General features: G+C 40.3%; 1 protein-coding gene across 1 annotated transcript; it reads left to right on the plus strand.

The window, feature by feature from the left end:
• The first annotated feature begins 483 nt into the window (after positions 1-483).
• LOC120383663 (olfactory receptor 14A16-like) lies at positions 484-1,440 on the plus strand. The gene has a single exon (XM_039501830.1). The coding sequence runs from the start codon at positions 484-486 to the stop codon at positions 1,438-1,440; it is 957 nt and encodes a 318-aa protein (XP_039357764.1).
• The last annotated feature ends 9,829 nt before the right edge of the window (positions 1,441-11,269 follow it).

Below are 11,269 nucleotides of genomic sequence, written 5' to 3' on the forward strand. Positions count from 1 at the left end.
TGGAGAAGTCTATGTTATATTGCCCTTCAAAGTGGGAATCAGGATGTGTAGGCATTTTAGTCTATTAGTTTCATGCCCAAGTTGTGAGCTTGGTCATGGTCGCAATGGAGGACCTTCTTTGCAAGAATCGTTGGATTTGTAGTGTGCTTTGTTTCATCCTTCATACTGCATTTTATCAAACTACACCTTGGGCCAAATCCTCAGGTTGGTAAAGTGATGAAGCTCTGTTGAGTTTAAAGGAGGTTACAGTAGTGTGATAATGTAATAATGTGACTGATTAATTGTCAGAGGAAAGGAGCACTTACAATACCTACTCACTAACAACACATAGTCATTGTAAGTGATGATTTCTGTGCACCTTTGACATTCTTATAATGAGATATTAGGAAAAGGGGAAGCAGGCCATTCTCTCTGTCACTCTGATCCTGACCATTGTCCTTCTCATTCCCTGCACAGGCATCACACAGTGTACTGAGGAAGAAAATGTCCAACCAAACCACCGTGACTGAATTCCTTATCCTGGGATTCTCTGACATTTGGGAACTGCAGATTTTATATTTTATTGTGTTTCTAGTGCTTTACCTGATATCTCTGCTGGGGAACCTTCTCATCATCACAGCCATAGCCCTCAACCGTCACCTTCACAACCCCATGTACTTCTTCTTGATTAATCTGTCCATCCTAGACTTTGGCTACATCTCTGTCACCATCCCAAAATCCATGGCCAATTCCCTCATGAACACCAGTTTGATTTCTTATTATGGATGTGTTGCCCAAGTCTTTTTTTATATATTCTTTGCTTCAGCAAATTTTGCGTTACTGACCATCATGGCGTACGACCGATACATTGCCATCTGCCAACCCCTGCACTATGAGATGTTGATGAACAGGAGAGCTTGTGTCCAAATGGCAGCCAGTGCCTGGATCAGTGGTATTCTGTGCTCTGCATTGCACACTGGGAACACATTTGCGATATCCTTCTGTGGAGGCAACATGGTGGATCAGTTCTTCTGTGAAATTCCCCAGCTCCTCCATCTTGCCTGCTCTGACTCATATCTCGGTGAAGTTGTTGTTATCTCTCTTTTTATGCTTTTATCTTTAATCTGCTTTGCTTTTATAATTGTGTCGTATGTTCAGATCTTCAAAACAGTGCTGAGAATCCCTTCTCAGGAGGGCCGGCATAAAGCCTTCTCCACCTGCCTCCCTCATCTCATTGTCGTCTCCTTATTCCTATTCACTGGCACCTTTGCCTTCCTGAAACCCACCTCCAACTCAACCTCAGATCTGAATCCCTTGGTGGCTGTTCTCTATTCCATAATGCCCCCAATGATGAATCCCATCATCTACAGCATGAGAAACAAGGAAATGAAAGGTGCACTGAGTAAACTGATAGGCTGGAAGTTATTCAGCAAGAATAAAATGTCTATATTTCTCCACTGATCACAGTTTCATTCTGTATTTCTTTATAAATATAATCAGCTGATGATATTATTGCCTTCATGAAACAATACTGTGCAATCTGTTTATGCAGAATTAGGTATTTCCAGTAATAAAAATTGAGATAAACTTAAATCAAGAAAAAAAATAGTTACTAGAAGTTTACATCAATGCAATGAAGACCAGAATCTTTCTATTTATCTGTCTATGCACTGCTAGCCATCACCATTCTATGTGATAACCTTGCACATAAAATCAGTAGCCATAGCAAAGTCCATAGTGGGTTCTCTGGCTCTTCTTATTTTTCAGCATAACAACTCAGATTGAGGTATCAATGCATTTGTTCTTTGGGTTTTTTTGTTTGTCGGATTTTTAGTTTATTTTTGTTTAGTTGTTTGTTGTTTTTATTTGTTTCTTTGTTCCAGGTGGGTTTGCGGGTGGGAAGGCCTGGAGAGATATTGAGTGTTTGGTTAGACAGGATTTTCAATGTTTGCCTTCTCTTGAGAGTGCTCATATGTCATCTCTTTGATGAGGTTTTCTGAGTGAACTGAAGGTTTTCCCTCCACAATCATAAAAGGGTGCAAAAGAAGGTTCTGAATGGCTAAGTTCCTCCTAAAATGATTATGTATATACTGTCGGGATATTATTGTTTTATTAATGACATGTTAGGCGCCTCAGGAAGCTGGCTTTTATTATTTTAACCTGAAGAAGAGCTCCATGTAGCTCGAAAGCTTGTCCCTCTTACCAACAGAAATTGGTCCAATAAAAGATATTACCTCACCCATTTTCTCTATGTAAGTACTATGTCAGTCTTGCTATGGTGCAGACTGTTTTGAAGAGAAACTTTTTCCAGTGTTTTCTAAAGAAAATCTAACTCGGGATAATGAGGCCAAATTTTGATTACATTGAAGAAATTAGGATTTGGCCAATAGCCTATATACACAAGGATCCAGAATTGGCAACAGACCCCTGGAGAAAGTAAGGGTGATAGAAATGTAAGGGTCTGATATCCCAACTCATCTAGACCAGCACCAATGTAGACTAGACCCGTTGACATCACCAATTTAATACTAATGAGTTCTGGCCCAGAGTCTCTGGGCTCCACACAGTAGACACATAAACACTGGTGTAAGTTACTTGTTTGGAGTCATTTCCTTCTAGCCTTGGTGTAAGTGGAAAAGTGCCATCACATGCACTGATCTGGTGTTCCATACGCTATCCCATGTAGATCTACTCACTTCCAAGCTGAGAAAGAATCTCAGAAGTTATTAGTATTAGAATACCATCTTTTTGCATGGCTCTGTACGCTACATATATGACAGACAAAAACAGATCATAGGATTAGACAGAGAGAGACAGACAGATAGGACCATTTCTTCTCCTACCACATAACCAAATTTAGTCAGAATGATAGATTTCTATTTGATTGTGAATTATGTTAGCTAGCTAGCTAACAAATAATCTATGAAAATTATTGTGCTTCTTTTCCTGTTAATGATTGTCTTTGTCCACATCATGATTTTCTTATAAGTTCTTCTTATAAAGCCTTATTTAGTAAAGATTTTTTATGACTATATCTTACTCCATCACTTATTTACAAACAGCTCATCAAAAGTACTCGTTGTTTGGACTTCGAGCTGTTTTGACTGGATACATTTTAAACATGCTGTGTTTTGTTTAACTGAATAAATGGAAGTATCACACATAGGTTCCTGAAAAATCAAGGGGCTAATTCTCAGCTGGTTAAAATTGTCATAGTTCTGTTGAAGTCAATAGATCTCTGAGAATTTACACCAGCTGAGGATCTGGTCCAAAACCTCATGATTATGAAATTAAAACTCACTTTGAATATTCTGTACAAAGGCCCTGATTCTGCAGCCACTTCAGCACTTTCTAAACTTTTAAACACGAATGTCCCTATTGAAGGTTTAAAGAAAAACTTAAATTCCTGTTGGTTATGGGTTAGGATTATGGATAGGGCTTAAGGCTAACAGCAAACTGGTGTCAGACCCTGACACTGTACAAGTTACTTTCCTTTCCCAGTCAAATAAAGCCCAAGAATTGGAGCTTTGGAATTATTCTCCTTTTCTGGGTTCTGGATTATTAACAAGAAATAACAGTTTATCTCAAAGCCAGAATCTCTGGGTCTTCTTCTCCAAACTCACCAGTCCATTATGTCCCTTCATCACCAACCTCTTCTTCCTGGATGTCCTGCTCAGAGGTCATCTACTACAGGACAGGGTCAACAAAGAAAGTAACAGAATGCCACTAGCCGTTACTTTCAGCCCCTAACTTAAGCCTCTCTAGCGCATTATCAAGGATCTACAACCTATCCTGAAGGATGATCCCTCACTTTCACGGACCTTGGGAGACAGGCCAATCCTCACTTACAGACAGCCCCCAAATCTGAAGCAAATACTCACCAGCAACCACACACCACACAACAAAAACACTAACCCAGGAATGTATCCTTGCAACAAATCCTGTTGCGAACTCTGTCCACATATCTATTCAAAGGACACCATCTTAGTACCTAATCACATCAGCCACACCATCAGGGGCTTGTTCACCTGCACATCTACCAATGTGATATATACCATCATGAGCCAGCAATGCCCCTCTGCCATGTACATTGGCCAAACTGGACAGCCTCTATGCAAAAGAATAAATGGACACAAATCAGACGTCAAGAATTATAACATTCAAAAACCAGTTGGAGAACACTTCAACCTCCCTGGACACTCAATTACAGACCTAAAAGTGGCAATTCTTCAACAAAAAAACTTCAAAAACAGACTCCAACGAGAAACTGCAGATCTGGGATTAATTTGCAAACTGGACACTATCAAATTGAACAAATACTGGGAGAGGATGGGTCATTACACAAACTAAAACTATTTCCCCATGCTAATTTCCCCCTACTGTTACTCATACCTTCTTGTCAACTGTTTGAAATTGGCCATCCTGATAATCACTACAAAAGTTTTTTTTTCTCCTGCTGATGTTATCCCACATTAATTGATTTGTCTCATTAGAGTGGGTATGGCAACCCCCATCTCTTCATGTTCTCTGTATGTATGTATATCTTCCTACTGTATTTTCCACTCCATGCATTTGATGAAGTGGGTTTTAGCCCACACAAGCTTATACCCAAAGAAATTTGTTAGATTCTAGGTTTTTTAGGTAATCCTCCATAGGCACCTAAATGCCTTTAAAAATCTTGCCCTATTATATTTATGAGTGCCAAAGTCACTTTTGAAAATAAGACTTAGGTACCTAAATAACTTGATGGGGGTGATACTTTTACCCAATGGCAGTAAATGGAGGAGAATGTGTGTGTGTGTGTGTGTGTGTGTGTGTGTGTGTGTGTGTGTGTGTGTGTGTGTGTGTGTGTGTGTGTGTGTGTGTGTGTGCGTGTGACGGGTTGGATCACAGAACCTCCCCTGGGAGCTGCCAACTGATATACCAAGACTACCTCTGCTCCTGTTTTCCCTGCCAGCTCAGGACTCCAGCACCCTGTCTTGCTGAGCCAGACACTCCCGTCTGCTCCAACAAAGGCCCAGGGTCTGAATTACTTGCCCCAAAGTGGCAGGTTTACCTGAAAACAGCTCACAGAAGTGTGTTTGTCTTTAGCACTCAGATGGCCAACTTCCAATGGGGTCTAAACCCAAACAAATCCGTTTTACCCTGTATAAAGCTTATGCAGGGTAAACTCATAAATTGTTCCCCCTCTATAACACTGATAGACAGATAAGCACAGTTGTTTGTTCCCCGAGGTATTAATACATACTCTGAGTTAATTAATAAGTAAACAGTGATTTTATTAAATACAGACAATAGGATTTAAGTGGTTCCAAGTAGTAACAGACAGAACAAAGTAAGTCACCAAGCAAAATAAAACCAAATGCGCAAATCTATGTCTAATTAAACTGAATACAGATAATCTCACCAGTTCCAGAATGCTCCTGTTTACAGACTAATCTCCTTTTAGCCTGGGTCTAGCAATCACTCACACCCCCAGTAGTTACTGTCCTTTGTTCCAGTTTCTTTCAGTATACTGGGGGGACAAATGGGGGTGGAGAGGCTCTCTCTTTAGCCAGCTGAGGACAACATGGAGGGGTCTCCCAAGGGTTTAAATAGATTTTCTCTTCTGGGTACACACCCCTCCCTCCCCCTGTGTAGAATCCAGTCACAAAATGGAGATTCGGAATCACATGGGCAAGTCACATGCCCATGCATGACTCAGGACTTGCAAGTAGCAGCCATTACCCACATGCTACCTTGAATGTCCTCAGATAGACTTCTTATGTGGAATGGAGTCTTCCAAGCTCTTTTGTATGTTAAGTGCTTCCTGATTGAGCACTTAACCTGCACATTTCTTTCCCAAGAGGTGACCAAATGTTCTAACTAAGGCAACTTAGAAATCAAGCAAGTGTATAGCCAATGTTCATAACATTCATAACTTTGAATACAAAAATGATACATGCATACGAACAGGATTAATATATTCAGTAGATCATAACCTTTACGGAGATATGTTACATGGCATATGTAGCTTAAAACACATTCTAAACATATTTCCATAAGGCACATTCTAAGCATATTTCCATAAAGCCTTGTGGGAGGTACCGTCACAGTGTTTATATAAGAAGAAGAGAGAGAATGTATTGTGAGACAATGTATTGCCAGCTCTACACTGGAAAAGTTTTATTGATATAGCAATACAAATAAACTTTTCTAAGGTAAATGTACTAGTAGTTTTGCTGGTATTGCTTACACTGGTTCTCTGAGAGAAACAAGCCACATCGCAGAAGCGTTTTTAAGCTGGTTTAACCATATTTACACTAGGAATTTTACTGGTATTTAAATGCTGCAAAAAAATCACACTTCCAAGCTGACATTGCTATGACAGTGAAAGTTTCTAGTGTAGATCTGGTTTATGTGTTTCTTTTTGTGAGATTATATTATGAGTACAATATACTGAGACTTTGCTTTCAGTGTGTGTTTGCTAGTCAAGTACACTGCTCACATGTGTTGTTGTCAGTGTACATTATTGTGAGTGTATACCTGAGTTGAAATCAATGTGCATGTGAGATTTCTATTCCTGTTTGTGTCCTTGAGAACATACATGATGTGAATGAACAATATCATGTGTTTATTACTGAAAAATATCGTGAAACTTTTCTGTGTGTGTCAGTGCTTCTTCTGGAGTGCAAGTGTGCATTCTTTTTCTGTTTGTGAATACACAATATTGTGTATTTATTAGTGAAAAATATTGTGTGACTACATGTGTATTGTGACTGTGGATTATTGTGAGTGTTTCTACATGTACATGGGTGTGTATTTATGGGCAAATATTATTTTGTGCATGTGTATGTTTGGAAGTGAACATTAATAATGACTTACCAATGAGCCTGGTAAAAAAAAATCAAAAGCTGCTGTCTTCCTGCAGCTCCTAAGAAGGTGAGATTTTAGTTCGTTCAAACGTGATGCCTACAATGCATCATTTCCTCACATGCCAAGTCCAGCTCATTTCAGGGGTCCTTCAACATTTGTATTTGTTGTCTTGTCAATTTTAAAACAAAATTTGTAATAATGATTTTCAAATGTCACTTTTATTCTGCATCCTGAAAGAACTCCAGAATTGTGCAAAAAATTACATATTTGGGTTTTAATTTTCAAGAGAGTGTAAGGAAGTTCATGCAGTAGATAGGAATTCAGAACATGTTCCAGGCCCAGGTCCTCCAAGGTATTATGCACTTAGCTCCCATGGGACTTGGTTTTTGGTTTTGCCACTGACATACTTAGTGGGTCTGAGCAATAGCCAATACTTGTTGCTTCACAGCAGGTGAAAAATCAACTCATCCAGTTCTGGATATGGAATGTAACTTGATCCTTATGCCCAGAGGACAGCTCAGAAGAACTCAGTTCCCATTCAGGCACCAAATTAAATGGTGCCCATGGATTAATTTAATCTGATAATGACATCAGCCTCATGATAGCCTCTTATAGAAGGAACTGTCCAACTCAACTCTATAGATGATCAGGAAAAGAAGTCCCATTATTCACTGCTCTGTCTATCTAAAGTGTCTATATGGCTGCCATGACTGCAGTATCTGATCAGGAGAGCTCAAAAACATTCTATCACAATGTTTTCCTAATGGAAAAATTGCAGGGTTCACCAAACAAAATTTTCACAGAAAGCCTTCAGTTTCCTTGAAATTTTTCTTTTTTCATTTAAAGAAATGAAAACTGGAAAAGCAAATATTTTTGTATTTTTCAATTTCATTTAATGTTTTTTGACAATTGTCAGACAAAAAAGTTCAGTGTTGAGAAATGTTGGGGGTTTTCTTTGACAAAAAACCCAAAATTTTCATGAGGAAACAAAGTTTCCAACCACCTCTGTTTTAGCCACTAACTCTTTAATATATTTATCCTCACTCCAACCCTATAAGGCAGGGGAGTACTATTATATCCATGTTATAGATGGGAATTGTTGTCCTGACAGAATGACATGCCCAAGATCAAACAGGAAATCCATGGCAAAACAGGGAGCTGAGCTGGGTCCCTCAGGTTCCAGGTTAACGTCTAAACCACTGGACCATTATTCCCCAGTCACTGCTGTCACGCTGTCTGGAATGGCTCACAACCGTGAGTGCCAATCTCAGGTCAGACTGGCAGAACACAGGGCAGACACCCCAACCTGGTGGTATAATCTATAATTAGATGTCACCAAGCCAGTAATAAATGTGAACTCCTGGCTCACTATATTAGTATTACCATGGAGTCACAGACAGTGGCCTAGGCTCTCCAGCCAATATTACCACCCAGATAGACTTTGGGATAGAAGGTTATTAAAACAAAAATCACATTATAGTAGGTTCCTCCCAACCCCAAAGGGTCAGTCACTTATCCCAGTTCAGTGGATACTCTAGATCTCACATCAAAGGCAACACTGGCAGCCAATTTCTCTAGTAAACTAACTAAAGGTTTATTAGCTAAGAAAAGAAATGAAAGTTATTGAGAGGTTAAAGCAGGTAAAAGACATTAACGGGTTTGGACAGTCCAAGTGTGTCAGTCCAAAATGGAAGCAGAGATGTGGTAATCTGCTAGTTTTCCATACGTCTCTCAGGGACACCCAAGATAACTTTGGGGATCTCTGTCTTGCAGCTGGAATGTTCCCTGAAAGTGTCCAAACAGCACCAAGATACAGAACCCTTCCCTGGATCCATTCCCATAGCTGTCTTCCCTGGAAAGCAATCTGGCAAGTGTTTCCATCCCAGCAGGGGTTTTTCCTCTGTTGACTAAACACAGACTGGTTCCTATATTCCTGTGGAACACAGGCAAATTCTGCTGGGGAAAAAAAAGACAAATATTTCACCGAGATCTATGAAAATTCATGAAAAGCTCCAACAAAACTGAATCATGGATCATCTCTAAATCAAAGTTTCATTATCAATTTTCTCATCCAGTGTCAATTATTATGCCCCAGATTTTGGTAAAGTGAGGCACAGAGAGCTGAATTAACATAGCTGCATAGCTGGTCTTAAATTACAAGAATTCTTGGCATCTTGTGACCTCCCCTCTCTAGATCCCTGGCTTTACTAGTTACCATTTCAGGCTGGGATTCTCAAGATGTACACACCTTACTCCCATACGCTCCTTTGCGAATCCCAGCCTACATTATGTGAAGTTCAGGAAAAGCCAGGGCCTTGGAAATGAACAAGATTAGACACAGGAGCAGGATTATAAAGGCACCTAAAGAAGGAGATAGGTGCCTACTGGAATTGACAATAGCATCAAAGCAGGTTAAACTCCTTACTCCCAGTGAATGACCATGGGACTTAACCACCTAGCTCCTTTAGGAGCATTGATCAATCCCAGTAGGTGCCTGTCTCCATCTTTGTAAACCTGGCCCACAGATAACACAGAAGTTGGGCTGGAATCAGGGAACGCCGGGGGAGATCATAGGCCTGTGCTATGTGGGGGTCAGACTTGAGGGACAGAATAGCTCTCTTGGCTTTAACACCTACGCATCTATGCACTTGCCTCTGGGACTCTGCTGCTGAGCTGTGCAGGGCTCCAGGAACTGAGTCCCAATAGGCCTTAGGAAATAGACATGAATAAATCACCTTCCCACAGCTTCGGTCCTTTAATTCCAGTTATGCTGAATGCCAGCTACACACAGCTCATTTGCAAAAAGCACTAGGTTTGAGTCTAGTTCAGTCTCGGAATGAGGAGGTGGGGAAAGGATTCTCGGATACCTGTGCCTTTAGCTTCTAGATTCTGGTATATAGATAGATATTGACCAAAGAATCCTGGTGCTGGATGACTGAATGCATCATATGTTGGGGAAAAAATCCACAAAGATCAGTACAGTAAGTTTGCTATTTCAATTAAATATGTTGGGGGATCAACATACAGGGAAACTTAAGATGCTAAATAAGACTTACATTATGAACTCATTAAGACATTTACTCTCAGTTTAATCAAATACCTGCTGCTGATTGGAATTTTTCCACCCATTGGGAAAATTTTGACTTTTCACAGCAAACCCCAAATAATTCCCCCCCACCACCACCACCACAGTTTTTGGCAATTGAAAACTTTCTGCTGAAAACTGGATTTTTTTAATCACAAAACCAAAAAAGTTTGAGTTTTACTATTTCAGTTTCTTTACAAAAGAATCCCAAAATGTTTGAGGGAGGCAGACAGATTCTATGATTTTGTTGGTGGTGGTGTTGTTTAGATGAAAAAAACATCTCCATTAGAAATAATAGAGCTGAAAATTTCCAACCAGCTGTAAATTTTAAATAAAATTGGGGAACATTAATATTGCCTGATAAGAGCTTGATTTCAAACCCATTTATTCTATTGCAGCTGTGTGATTTCTCTTTCAAAGGGATAATTGCAAGGAGGTAACAATTGAATAACCAGTTAAGTTGGCAGCACACAGAATGTTTTATACAGACAAGTCTCTTAAAACCCCAGTTTAGAGCTGAACCAGGCAGCCAAAGCCTGTCGATCCTGCCACCATTCAAGGACATACGGGAGCTCACTAGGAGTAGAATCCTGATCTCCTGGTGTAGCTCCACACTTCTGCCGGCTGAGTATAAAGGACGTAAATAGGTTCACAGAACTTACACAGAGTAAGACACGGAGCCATGTTTTCAAAGGTGTTTAGGTGCCTAGTGGGATTTTCAGAAGCACCTAGGAGAAATGACAGACCTAAGGTCACATAGTAGGTCACCAGCAGAGACAAGAGTAGAGCCCAAGAGTCCTGACAGCCAGAGTAAATGATACAACATAGCTGTGACGGAGGGGTGCTGCTGTTATATGCAGGTCGAAGTACAGCTGGGAGCACGCAGCAGGCTGTCTAGGCATAGAGTTTGGGGTAGAAACATCACAGATGGGCTGCTACTTACGACGCTGGAGAAGTCTACGTTATATTGCCCTATAAAGTGGGAATCAGAATGTGTTGGCATTTTAGTCTATTAGTTTCATGCCCAAGTTGTGAGCTTGGTGATGGTCGCAATGGAGGGGCCTTCTTTGCAAGAATTGTTAGATTTGGAGTGTGCTTTGTTCCATCCTTCATAGTGCATTTTATCAAGCTACACCTTGGGCCAAATCCTCAGGTTGGGTAAAGTGGTGAAGCTCTGTTGAGTTTAAAGGAGGTTACACTAGTGTGATAATGTGACTGACTGATTGTCAGAGGTGAGGAGCACTAACAACACCTAGTCATTGTAAGTGATAATTTCTGTGCACCTTTGACATTCTTATAATGAGATATTAGGAAAAGGGGAAGCAGGCCATTCTCTCTGTCACTCCGATC

Source organism: Mauremys reevesii, linkage group 15 (assembly GCF_016161935.1).
Source record: "Mauremys reevesii isolate NIE-2019 linkage group 15, ASM1616193v1, whole genome shotgun sequence".
NCBI classification, from domain to species: Eukaryota; Metazoa; Chordata; order Testudines; family Geoemydidae; genus Mauremys; species Mauremys reevesii.